Source organism: Phodopus roborovskii, unplaced genomic scaffold, assembly GCF_943737965.1.
Source record: "Phodopus roborovskii unplaced genomic scaffold, PHOROB, whole genome shotgun sequence".
NCBI lineage: Eukaryota > Metazoa > Chordata > Mammalia > Rodentia > Cricetidae > Phodopus > Phodopus roborovskii.
The window spans coordinates 12,370,399-12,383,422 of NW_026126408.1; the positions used below are offsets into that span (position 1 = coordinate 12,370,399).

Sequence of the window (13,024 nt, forward strand, 5' to 3'; positions counted from 1 at the left end):
TAGCTCAAAGCCCCAACAATATCCTTTGGCTTCTGTACAGGCACAGAGACCTTCTGAGTCCCTGCCTGGGCTGGGTGCCCAAGCGCTGTGCCAGGATAACTCTCCCCCCCCCCCACATCATCTCCACTTTCAATGGGTCTAGAGCTGTTCCCTGAGAGTCTTCTCTCCAAGCCCCTGTGGGAACCAGAGTCACCAGGCTTCAAAGTTGGTCCTGCTTCCCACCTGAAGTTGAGCATCTGTCTGTCCACCCATGCTAAATGCAGATGCTGAGTCCCCAGACCTGCCTGGCACCTTCTGTTCAGAGCTCCTCGTTCATTCATGTGACAGCATTTTCCTGAGCTCTAGCTGTACACCAGCCCAGTGTTAACAGCACCTTCTGTTCTGATTCCCCTGTGGTTGCCTGGCTCTGCCCTCAGTCGTTTTCTAGTGAGGCAGCATGGCCGAGAAAGAAAAACTGGAGCCAGACTGACCAAGGCTTAAACCCTGGTTCTCTGTAAGAACTAAGAAGTTGCTCCATTAGGGGTGTCCTCCCTCATGGAGCAGGGGTGGGCCCATTCCTGTATTGTCAGGAGCATTAAACATATGCCCACGAGTTTCTAGTATCACATGTTTCTGGTACAAAGACAAGGAAGAGAGGCATACATTTAGCAGAATGGCAAACACTATGAATGGCAGAGCAAACAGCCTTCAGGGGGACGGGGTGAGGTGAATGGGACGGGGGTATGAGCACTCTGGGGATTAGGCAGAGCCAAGAAGTCTCAATGTGTGACACCCTGTCAGGTACCTGGCCCCCAGCCTTCAGGTAGCAGTCAAGGTTGCTCTAGCTGCACTTGAGGTACCATCCGCCTCCTAGGCTGGCCTTCTTGTCTGTCACCAATGGCAGCAGATGGGAACAAAGTGGGATCCTCTTCACAGCCACTCTCTTGGAAGGTGGTGAGCAGCTGCTGAGGAGAAGGAAGCCCAAACCTGATTCAGCCTACCACCTTCTCCATCTTCTCCCCTCAGTCCTACCCAAGAGAACTGGGTCTCCTCAGGCCTGCTCCCCAGTCAAGGTTGCTTTTCACCTCTATCCCCACTGTAAACACTCAAGGGCCACTTGTGGCCTCACAAGGACACTGATAAGCCAGAGAGTTCCTTTCAGAGGACAGACCAAGGCCCTTGTCTAATTGCATGGGCACCAGTCATCTGAGATTGCCAAGGCCAGAAGAGACAGGAAGCCAGGTGTCCCTGTGGCCTGCTTCTGCAAGGCCACCCTGCTCCCAAAGCCATAATTATGACCGTCAGGGCAGAGAAAATAGTGAAGGACAACAGGCCCAGGCTGCAATCCTTTCACCATGGATTCTCCACAGAGACTGCTTGCTTCTTGCACCCCATCCCCCCCAGTCTCTGCCAGTCAGCCCATCTGTTGAGTTTGGGTCTCACCAATTACTTGGTACCAGCCCAGAGTCCCAGACCTTCAGTGCCAGAAGGGACAGATGTTTGGAAAACTCCCTCCCCATCATCCTGATAACATCCCAATTCTCTCAAAGGGAATTTCCTTAGGGAAAAGAAAGTGCTATGTGAACCAGTAGACAGAAAGCCACCGAATGTCCAGCATCTCTCCATGTTCCATCTTGCTTACCCTTCATTTTCAGAGCCCTTCCCCACCACTTCTTCATACCTGAACTTGACCCTACTTCCTTGATGAATCTGGGACCCAGATGTCACCAAATTGTGGCTTAAAAAAAAAAAAAGTCATGGGTGTCTTAGGGAAAACTTGTTTCACAAAATTTGTAGTTAAAAATATGAATGCAAATAGAATACCTATAAACTCTAAAAATGTAATACTCCAGTTCTTTTTTAAAATGTGGCCTGACAGTACTGGAGAAATGGCTCATCAATTAAAAGCATGAGCTGCTCTTGTAGAACATCCAAGTTTGGTTTCTAGCACCTACATGGCAGCTCACAACTATTTAAATGTCAGTTCCAGGGGACCCAACACCTTCTTCTGCACTAGGCACAGATACATGTGGTGTTCATACATGCATGCAGACAAACTCTCATCCACATAAAATAAAAATAAATAAAATCTTAAAACATAGCCTAAATAACTTGATCCTGAATATGTATCCCTCCTGTTTAAATATTTTAAATGAGTGGTATGTGTGTGCGTGTGTGTGTGTGTGTGTGTGTGTGTGTGTGTGTGTGTGCGCGCGCGCGCACGCGCCCCGCGTCCGTGCCCATGTGCATGTAGAAGCCAGAGGACAACTTTTATTGTCATTTATTTTCACAACACTGTCCATCTTGTTTTGTCATTTTTGTTTGTTTGTTTTGAGACAGGGTCTCTCACTGGCTTGTACCTCCCTAAATAGGCTAAGCTTGCTGGCCAGTGAAGCCAAAGGACCCATTTATCTCCACCTCCCCAGCACTGGGATTACAAACATGCACTATCCTGCCTGGTTTTTGTTAATGTAGTTTGTGAAGCTAGAACTCAGGTCCTTGCACCAGCAAAGCAAGAGATTTACTGACTAAGCTAGCTCATCAAACAGGTTTCTTTTGAATAACTTTAGTCTAGATGAGAATCTAAACCAACTAGAGATTCAGGCTTGGAATGGGTCCTCTCTAGTTTGATCTGTTCATTTGACATGTAGAATGGGCACAAGTCTGAGATGTATTCTCTTCAGTGAAGTTGAACTCCTCCATAGCAGAGCTCAGTCTTGGCTCAGGGGTTTGAGTCTGCCCTACCACAGTGCTGTTTCCACCATGCTGGAGTCTCAAGGTAGTCTGAGACCACTTTGAGAGCATCCCTGGCCTCAGAAGATCCTGCCAGACCTGTTTGTTTCCAGGCTGCTTTGGTGTCCCTGCTCACACGTGTGTCTGGCTCACACGGCTATCCCATTGGGCTTCTGCAAGGGGCTGATTAGGTGTAATTGCTTTGCTGGGAGCGAGCTATCTACTTAATAGAATCAGCTCCCAGTAATTAGCCTGCCACAGGCCCATTTCCTTTGCTGAAGCCCCAGGGCTACTGGACATATTGCATGTTGGACTTCTGCAGGTGGTAGCATGTGGGGTGAATGTGGGTGGTCTTTGGGTTGGTTTGGGGGTAGTCAAGAGGAAACAGCACTAAGGAGATTCAGCAGTAAGAAACCCTTCTGGAGACTGGGAGCCAGTGAGTTATAGCATTCTGGGCTGGAGGGATAAAGAGCCTGGCATAGACAGACTGCTCTAGAAATGTTAAACTGAACCCACTTGAATCATACAGGATGTCTAGTCTAACCCCTGAACCCAACACACTCATTTCTTATAGACATACTATGTGCCAAGCATAAAACTAGCTCCAAGAATCTTTCTAAAATAGATCAATTAGACTGTGCTTGTATGCCCTCTTGACTAGGAGGTCATTACCATGCCCAGCAGTTTCTGCCTTCCTGGGAGACAAGGGGAACACTCCATCTTATGCTGTGCTGGTTGTTGGTTGCATCATTCCACAGATCACTGGTCCCTTCTTGGCCCCACAGGACAAAGCTAATCCCTCCTTGGATGACAGCTCACATGGCCCTGTATTTTTCCCCAGGCTGAACATCCCAAGTCCTCTCACTTGTGCCATGAACATCATCCTGGCAAGGCCCCTCATTAATCTGCTTGACAGGCCTGGAACCTGCTCTTGTTTGTCGATTCTTTACTTCCCATGCAGTCTGGAGCTCAGCGGCTAGGCCTGTAACACTCAGGGTCCTGCCTGCACCAGAGCAACTGCAGTCTTGGACAGCCCCAGATTCCCCTAGACATGGCACTTCCAAGAAGGGCTATGGTGGCACTTTACCCTCTTCCATTAAGGAGAAAGACTGTCTTCTTGAGGGAGTGGAGTCACCACTTTTGCCTGTTCCCCTAACCCAACACACACACACACACACACACACACACACACACACACACACACACACACACACACACACACACACGAACGCCCTGCAGTGCCTGCCCAGCATCACTCAATACCCACGGGCTGATTAATCATTGCGAGTGCTATTATAATTATTGTGTTTGGTGCTGAGAACAGGCTGCCTCTGCTTCTCAGAAACCATAAACCTGCAAAGAAGGATTTCAAGATTTGTGAGCTGTTGACGACATCTCCGGCCTTTCTTTTCTTCAGTGGCTGCATATTTGTCCAGAAAAATGGGCCATGGTCACTCTAGGATCTCTCCAGAAGACAATCTGGGGACTTGATTCTTGCAATGGAGATGACAATTACAGGGACTCATCTTGTGGTTCTAGATAGGGCAGCCAGGGGAGCTGGGCATGAGTCCCTGTGTGTTTCAAGGAATTCAGGAATTCATGCCCCTTGTCAAGTCTCAGTTTCTTCATAGATACTAGAGGTTTAAGCATTTCTCTGGTTTTAATTATGTAATTTAATGACAGAAAAGAGAATGGGTAGAGTGGAAAATGTGAAGGCTTAGAAGATTGATGATGGGGAAGAGACAGGACAGAAGCTGAAACAGGATCCCAAGCTCCTGCACACACAGACAAACATGCACACATGCATGCTCATTCCCACATGTGGCAGGCTGAGAAAAGTCACTATTTTTCTCTGGTTCTTACCTGTTGGTCTGCCTGAGATCTCAGTAATGGCTGAGTCCACCCTCTGTCCCTGCTTCAAGTGTGGGGATGCAGAGGCTCTAAAGAAGAAAGGAAAAGAGAGAAAAGGAGGAGGCTACAGAGAAAGTAGGGAGGCCTAGAAATGACATGGAAATCAGAAAGTGAGTAATGGCAGTGCTGGGGAGGAAGTGGGCAAGCTCCCACACTGCAGGAGAATAAGAACCAAGATAGCCTGCTGAGGACAAGCAGCAGCATTTAGGAACACATGGGATGGAGGGCTGTGGGTACACTGTGGCCACTTCTAGGTATGGGTCCTAGCCACAGCTCCCAGCACATCCTCAAGCACCCACCAATGAGGATGCTAACTACAGGTAGCATTTACAGCCAGAGAAAGGAAGACCATCTAGCAGAAGAAGGGGACAGTCAGACATGGGACAGGCAGTTTAGGGTGAGGATTTAATGTTTATGCAAATGATGGTCTGGAGCAAAACCTGAGCTCCTCAGTACTTTTTGAGCTCCAATTGGTCCTCATTCAGTTAGGATTTTGCACCCTTTGAGTCTGAGCCTCATTTGTCCCAGATCAAGACAGCCTTTTTCCCTAGGCCACACAGCCCAACTAGAGCTGGATTTAGAAGGCCAGGTGTTCAGCTTCCCAGCCCAGTTCTCCCCCAACAGCCCACAGAGCCCAGCTTTGCTAACAGTTGCCTTTTGTGTTTGACTTGGGCTTGAGATGTTAAACAAACAGTGGCTCTTGACAAATGCAAGCCGTTGCTGTGGGACCAGTTATGCTCTGGAAAGCCAAGCTAATCCCTAACTTCACTGCCTCTGGAGATACACCGAGAACCGCCCCCCCCCCCCCCCCCCCCGTCACACCCACAACCAGGGCTATGACTTTGGTGTGGCATCCTGTAGCAGCAGCCCCTGTCTTTCTGCCTGGTCCTCTTACCAGACCTTCCCTGGCTGATACTGAGATGGCTCTGAACCCCCTCCCCTACCTCTGCTTGCTTCTCTGAAGCTCCAAGTGACACCAACTCACCCAGGTGACTGGAGCCTGCAGGATGGACTCAAGGAAAGTTTTGGAAGCATCTTCTCCGTCTTGACTATTGTGCAAAGCTAAAGCTCATGCCTATGAGTGAGGTTTTAAAAGAAAAATGAAATAAAATAAAAATAAAAAAAGCTTTGTACCTTTCCTGTGGGAACTTATAGTCTGCTCGAGACAGATGGATCAGCACTTCCCCAAGGCTCTGTGCTAGCTCATAACTGATGGGTCAGGCCTTGAACAAGGTTTGTCTGACTCCAGGTCAGCTTCTCCACTCCTTCCCTACCTGGCTCTGCCTTAGTCTCCAACCAAACCACCCACGCAGCAGGGATAAAAAGTAATGGGATGGAGCGTCTCTGCCTCCATTCTTCAAGTGTATACACTTGATCATTGTGAAGTAAACAAGACTGTCATCAACACATGGTAATGCTTTTGTTTCTCAAAAATAGAAACTGAGGCAGAGAGACCACAAAGCTTCCCCCAATTACCCCAGCAGCAGCAGCATCACGGCCCAAGCCTCTGGACTGTCATGTCAGTTCAACACCCTCATGCTACACATGCTTCCTTAGCCCTTCAAACACTTGACTCTGTCTTTGCCCTTCTCCCTGGCAGGACTTGCTCCAGCTTGAGAAGTACTCATCTGTAGGCATGGAAGCAGGATGCTGAGGTTTTTCTACCCCAGACTCAACTGTCTTGAGTCCTCTTATCACTCAATCTGGTTGCAAATCCATCAGAGACAGGACTGTTCCAGGCCTTGGCTCATGTCCCAAGGGCCTAAGGAAATGTGTAGGGCAGCTGTGATATACAAAGCATTATGGGAAGAATAGTATTGTAAAAAGGGCTCTGCCCAGGAAAAGATATTAAGCCAGTGTGGAAGTCATAAGAGCAAATATATACTTGACAAAGAGCAACTAAATTTCAGAAGTCCTTAGAGACACAGTAGCCAGTTGTTCAGATGGGACAGGGTGCTGGGAAATGCTTCATGGAGACAATTGTCTTTGAGTTGGGTCTTGAAGCCTGAGTTGGTTGGCAGAAGAAGGTGGGAGAAGAAAAGAGATACCAACATCCCAACTGATGGGAGCCCTGGGGCCCTTGAAGACTCATGAAACATGAGAGAACACAAATGTGTTCTTACAGATGGATGGAGTGCTGTGTTAAGCTGCAAATGATTGTGTCTAATGTTTAGTATACAATAAAGTATGGCAGTGAATGATAAATTCCAAACAATTTACCCTAACCTTGTTGCTGCTTCTTTCCTTACAGACTAGTCTTCAAAGAAGTGGCTATTCCCTTTTTGCCTAATTCTCAAGCGGACTAAGTAAACAGATGCAATCAGTCCAGAAGGTCATGGGATGTTACAAATGAAAAGCATGTTGATGTTTTCTGGTCCAAACCCTCCACTTGGGGATGTGGAACTCGAGAAGTAGGCACTCCAGCTAATCTCCAATGCTGCAGCAAACACAGGCAGAGACAGGTTGACTTTGAGCGGGCATGGACAATTCCAAGGGTCCTATGCAGAAGGAACCAAGGAATGCTGGTAGGTGTTTGATGCAGCCCAACCCAGGTCACCAGGAAAAGAATAGATGAGATCATGTCCGCTATCCCAGTGACTGGTCAAAAACCTTAACAGTGCTCCTCCATCGCAACCTTCCCTCCACAAGGGATAGGATGATTGAGGAGACCCTAACTGTTCTCTAGAACTCAGGACATGCAATATAGGTGTTCTGGTTCCATCTATAAGGGATGCTGAATAAGCTCCCATCGTACTCACTGTAGGACCTTCCCTACCCCTCTCCTTACTGTCGAGGCCTCGGTTTCCTAATCTGTAACACAAGGATGCTGAGAGAGATGGTCTGTAAGAGTCTTTCTAGTTCTTAAGAGCTATGAGAACAAGTTCCATCAAAATGAATAATAAATGTCCTGCCCCAAAGACAGCTTTTCTCTTTCCTAAAGCTCTTTCACTTAATAATATCGCCTTTCATTTGTGTAGCAGTCTGGGGATGGCAGCCAGAAGTAGGGAAACTCTGATAGCATCCCCTGAAGCCCGGCTCTAGGGAGTAGCTTGCACATCCAGAGAAATGTAGCAGAACTGGCTTCTGGGCTTATTTTGACCAGGAACCAGCATATCAAAAGCACACCGAGCTGAATTTGTACCCCACCCATGGGAAGCTGGGAAGGGCATGACTCTTCTTCCTACAGCCAAAGAATGCCAGGGATAGAAATACCCAACAGGCGGTGTTCAAGGCCAAAGGAAAATAGTTTGTTTCTTCAAAGAGTTGAAGACCTTCCTTCGTGGGGAGAGGGGACACAGGTGCCATGAATTCAAGTTCCTGTCATCAGGCTGTGGTACTAAGACACCTGAGTCTTAAAAGAGTAAAGGTCACCAGAGAGTCTCATGCTCTGCCTCACACACATACAGTTTCCTTTGATTCCTTAGAGCCAACTGCTGAGGCCACTAATGTATAACGATCAAACCCATTTTAGAGACGGAAAAAGAAGTGAGGCCCAAGCTCTCCAGGAGAAGCAAACAGGCAAGAGTCTCTTCTCAGCTCAGTGACCCCAGGTGATTGTGTTGCCTTTAGCCTCAGGTTCTCCATCTACCAAACAGTCCTAAGTAAAAGCACACCTGACTTTGAGGACCACGGTAAAGGTTAAGATGGTGAGTGTGGCATACCCCGAAAGATACAAGGATGCATCCTGGAGGAATGAATGGGCTGGGAGCTCTGCTGAGATGCTTTTGGATACAGAGTAGTATCTGGCAGTGACATCCCAGCCCAGAATGTGGCAGATGGTGCCCTCCCTTACTTGCTATCTCCCGAGCCACAGGGTTTGGGCCTCTTCCACATCTCTCTATGTGGCCTTTGCCAGGGTCCTGTGAAGGGCTGTTTGACCCTCCTTGGCACTGACATTTGCATTCCAACCATTCTGCTCTCTCAGCCCATCCATGTCCAGAGTTGTTTGGAGCTGAGTAAGGCCCCAGGAATCATCTGCCATGACAATTCATGGAAGAGATAGGACATGAGTCTCCAAGAGGGGTAGTAACACTTTGCCTGAGTTTCCACTGCTGGTCAAGGTCCCTTCTTCATTGCCACAGCCCCCTGTGTTGACCCCTGCCCCAGTTTATCCAGTCCATCAATGAGTCATTATAATGGTCTGGACTCTCACCCCACCCCACCCACCCCGATTTCGGCTACGTACCACCCACTCCTAGTCTGCCCTTCCAAGTGCCATTCTGTGTTATCTATGTAACTCAGTCCAAGTACCGCTTCTCATGCTGGAATAGGACAAGGGCCATAGATATCAAGATGGGGCAGGTGGCCTAAGTACCAGCCTTGGCTTTCTCAGCCAGTCACCAGGGCCCAGTGAGAACCTGGGAGGGAACTCTGTGTCAGGAGGGAAGGCTTGAGTATGCTCACACGCACCCCGGCCCACAGCAAATCCCTGCCGGTTTCTAAGATAAGCCAGAAGCTGGAACACAGGGAAGGAAGCATGACCTGCAAGGAGAGGGAGTTGACTGAGCCCCTAGTCCTGTCACCAACTCTCTGAGTGTGTCACTTCACCTCCTATGCCTCTGTTTCCTCTTCCATGTGCTAAGGAGCAGGCCAGTAGGGCCCAAAGTCCTCTCCATTCTCAGCACTTCTCAGCACTGCGACTGAGGCAAAGGGTAGAGGAAGGGGATTTCTCTGTCTTGTTCTTCCCACTCCACTTTCTGCTCTCTGCCCCTTTTCAGGATATTTGTGTCTCCAGCTCTCCAAGTTTCCATCTCAGTCTGTCTCTCTTTTTTCATCTTACCCACTACAATTTTCTGCCAGATCCCCTTTTCCTGGGTCTGTGTGGACCTCTGGTTTGTCTCCTGGATCTCTCTCTCTCTCTCTCTGTCACACACACACACACACACGAGAGAGAGAGAGAGAGAGAGAGAGAGAGAGAGAGAGAGAGAGAGAGAGAGAGAGGCCCCTGCCCTGAGTCCTCTCCTTTCCCTGTAGTTATCTGTTTCCCTGCCTAGTTTTCTCTGGGGCTGGCGGGCTGGATCTCTGTCTCCCTCTCTCTCTTTTTCTCTCTCCCTCCCTCCCTCTCCCATCTTGCTCCCCCCTCCGCTCTCCCTCTCGCTCTCCCTCTCTCTCCCGCCTGTGTCCTGCCCGGGTTCTCCCGCTCGCTCCCCCTTCCCTCCCCGCCCTCGGCGCGGCTCCCCAGTCCTTATTTGGCTGGGCGGGAGGGCAGGCGGGAGGTGGTGGCCGGCGGCCGGGGGGCGGGCGCGGGGGCGGGCGGAGGAGGGCGGTGGGTGGTGCTGAAGGGACAGCTCCGCGGCGGCCGGCAGCGGCGGCGGCGGTGGCGGCCCCGGAGTGCGGAGCTGGTGCCCGGCGTGGAGATCCGCGAGCGCAGCCATGCCCCAGGCCGCCTCCGGGGCAGCAGCGGCGGCGGCGGCCGGGGCTGGGGCGCGGGCCGGAGACGCCGGAGGGCCGGCGACAACCGGGGAGGGACGATGAAGCGGCAGAATGTGCGCACGTTGGCGCTCATCGTGTGCACCTTCACCTACCTGCTGGTGGGCGCCGCGGTGTTCGACGCGCTGGAGTCGGAGCCGGAGATGATCGAGCGACAGCGGCTGGAGCTGCGGCAGCTGGAGCTGCGGGCGCGCTACAACCTCAGCGAGGGCGGCTACGAGGAGCTGGAGCGCGTCGTGCTGCGCCTCAAGCCGCACAAGGCCGGCGTGCAGTGGCGCTTCGCCGGTTCCTTCTACTTCGCCATCACCGTCATCACCACCATCGGTAACTACACTCGCCGCGCCGGAGGGGACGGGGGCGGGGACCTGGGATTCTGGGGAGCCGCCCGCGGCTGGGGGGTCCCTGCGGAGCGGGGCGGGCCGCCGAACCCGCGCGCTCCCAGCGGCCGGAGCTCAGCCCGGCGTGTCTGCTCTGCTGGAGGACCCCTGACTCCGACCTGTCTCCAGCTCGGCCAGCCCTAACTTGGCCTTGCCGGTCCGTGCGAGGACCCCAGGGGACTCAAGTATTTGAGAAGGACAGGAGCAGACGACTGAGGCTCGGGAGGAGGGGTGTGGCCGGGCTAGGCCCTGGGGCTGGGCGCCCAGAGTGAGCAGACCGGGAGGGTGCCACTCCTCCGTGTTCCTGACGTTGGGCTTGGGCACCCAAGTGTCCACACCTGCTGGGGTCTGGGGAGGCACGTAGATGCCGGGACATTGCACTCCGAGACACACGGGCCACTCTCTAACTGCGACTGAGTGCTGCCGGGGAGGGGGTGGGGTGCGTGTGTCCGTGTGGGTGTGAGTGTGGGTGTGTGAGTGTGTGTCCACCTCCACGAGTTTGGGCCACCAGACAGGGCCTGTAATTCTCTGAGGGCAGCACAGCAGGGGCTGAAAGCCAGATTCGGTCCTCTTAGCCTTCTTCCCCAGTGTCCCAGCAAAACAGTCACCTCACAGGAATGGCTCCACTTCTTTTTCAAAGCCAGGGCAGATCACACTGTAGGTACGAGGCCACACGCACATCCCCTGAGAACATGGCACACAGGTACACACACACACACACAGAGAGAGAGAGAGAGAGAGAGAGAGAGAGAGAGAGAGAGAGAGAGAGAGAGAGAGAGAGAGAAACACAAATAGATGTCAGATGTCAGGAAAGGCATCTCTGGCCAGGCCCTTCACCAAGCTGTTGAAGTGTCAGTGTCCAGCGGGAATTGCATGTCTTAACTATTCCCAGGACTCCATGATTGCAGCCCACCTCCAACACTGACCCTCTCCATAATCGACCTTGGGCAAGTCCCTTCTCCTGCCTGGATCTTGGGCTCATGTCCCAACATGTAGAGGTTGGCCAAAATGATGTCAAGGGCTCTTCCCAGCCCTGACGTGCTTGGACTCTGAGATTGGGAACCCACCTTCCCCCAAAGCCACTGGGATACCTCCAGGAGCTGTTTCCTCCATCTTCCCTACCCCTTCTTATCCTGACCCCAGCCCCTGCCTTGGCCGAACTCCCAGGGGCTCACTGCCATTTGGCAAACCCCATTAGAAGATGGCAGTGTTTTCCTGGGAGTCAATAGGAGTGGAATCAGGTTAAAGACAGAGCTGGACACTGTCTACCCACTGCAGAATTCTGCTCTGAGGTATATTGCTCTCCAGCAGCCAGGAGAGAAACACCCAGACACTACCCCAAGAGCCGGTTTGGTCTAGGGCCCCTTCCTTCCACATCCCACTGCAACTTGCCCACAGTTTTACAGCAGGTTAGCTGTCCATAAACCAGAGTGTGGTCTGTGTACACTCTCCCCGTCTTCCTACACCAGGTCCCCAATTAGTACAACTTTCCTCTAAGCCCCTGGGTCCCCTGATTCACCCTAACCTCCCAGCTGACCTCCTTGCTTCCAGCTTCACCCCACAGACAATGCACAGCTGTCCCAGTTTGCTTCAGCAAAGCCCACATGACTCCCACTGTCCATGCTCCTTACCTCCTCTACCTCCATGCCTGACTTTATTCCTTCTTACTTGGATGACCTCTCACTATGGCCTCCAAATCATCCCGCAGAGACTGCTTAGCATGTTTCTAACCAACTTTTCTGCCTTCCCTTCACTAGCTCTCTAGGTCCAGTTTAACACCACACACACACACACACACACACACCATGCTAAGCCTCACAGGGTCACTGCCCTTGAAGACTACAGCAGGATTTATTGGCAAGATGACCTAGGTGACCCAGTATGAACTTTTTTTAAATGTTTACATCCTAAGGAGTGTGTTTTGTTTTGTCTTTTAAATCATGCTGTATTGTTACTGTCCATGTAGGCAAAGCCCATCTCTGTGATTTTGAGAGCTAGCAAGGTGCCCAACAGCTATGAACACTGGAGAATGCTATTGATGGGTTTAATGTGTGCAGTTGCTTTCCAAATTGTCCATGGTTCTTACCTAGAGAGATGCTAGAAGATGGGGCTAGCAGCTTAACACCCTCTGCTGACATTTATACAGTGCTGGTCAAAAAGAAAGACATCACCCTAAACCAGCAATGCTTACATGCTTACTCCCTACACCCAACCATCCCCAGCTTTTTTTTTTTTTTTTTTTTTGCTTGTTGTTTTTTGTCACCTCTCACTTTGGCCCTGCCACCTAGCTAGAAGCTGTGCTTGGAGTAGTGATGGGATGCCTGGAAGGGCTCTATGTGACAATGTCCTTAGCCTGTCACCAGCCCATCTGCCTCTTTGGGAACATCTTGTGGCCAATCCCACTGGCTACGACTGGGTAGATGACAGCCTCCCATTCAGTCAACATCAATATCTAGTGACCACAATGTTGTTATCATTTGGTTGGATCTCAGCCCTCACAACTCAGTGTGCTTACCCGAGCAGGGATTGTTAGTTCTGTCACTCTGAACAGTGGGTACAGGTAAGGGAAAGGAAAGGAGTGGATCTCCTACCCA

At 51.0% G+C, this 13,024-nt stretch overlaps 2 protein-coding genes across 3 annotated transcripts in view; one reads left to right on the forward strand and one right to left on the reverse strand.

Moving 5' to 3' along the window:
- Nucleotides 1–10,287, reverse strand: part of Cib4 (calcium and integrin binding family member 4) — a 93,683-nt gene extending 83,396 nt beyond the window's left edge. Inside the window, exons 1-2 of one of the 2 annotated variants that reach the window (XM_051181751.1) lie at nt 10,149–10,287; nt 4,576–4,652 (exon numbers count right to left, since the gene is read on the reverse strand). The gene's annotated coding sequence lies outside the window, so the exon portion shown is untranslated. The remainder of the gene's footprint in view (nt 1–4,575; nt 4,653–10,148) is intronic. The other variant, XM_051181750.1, reaches the window with a different exon arrangement.
- Kcnk3 (potassium two pore domain channel subfamily K member 3) overlaps nt 9,888–13,024 on the forward strand; it is a 36,564-nt gene continuing 33,427 nt past the window's right edge. Inside the window, exon 1 of the mRNA XM_051181749.1 lies at nt 9,888–10,377. Within this exon, the coding sequence (XP_051037706.1) occupies nt 10,095–10,377 (283 nt within the window). The 5' untranslated portion in view covers nt 9,888–10,094. The remainder of the gene's footprint in view (nt 10,378–13,024) is intronic.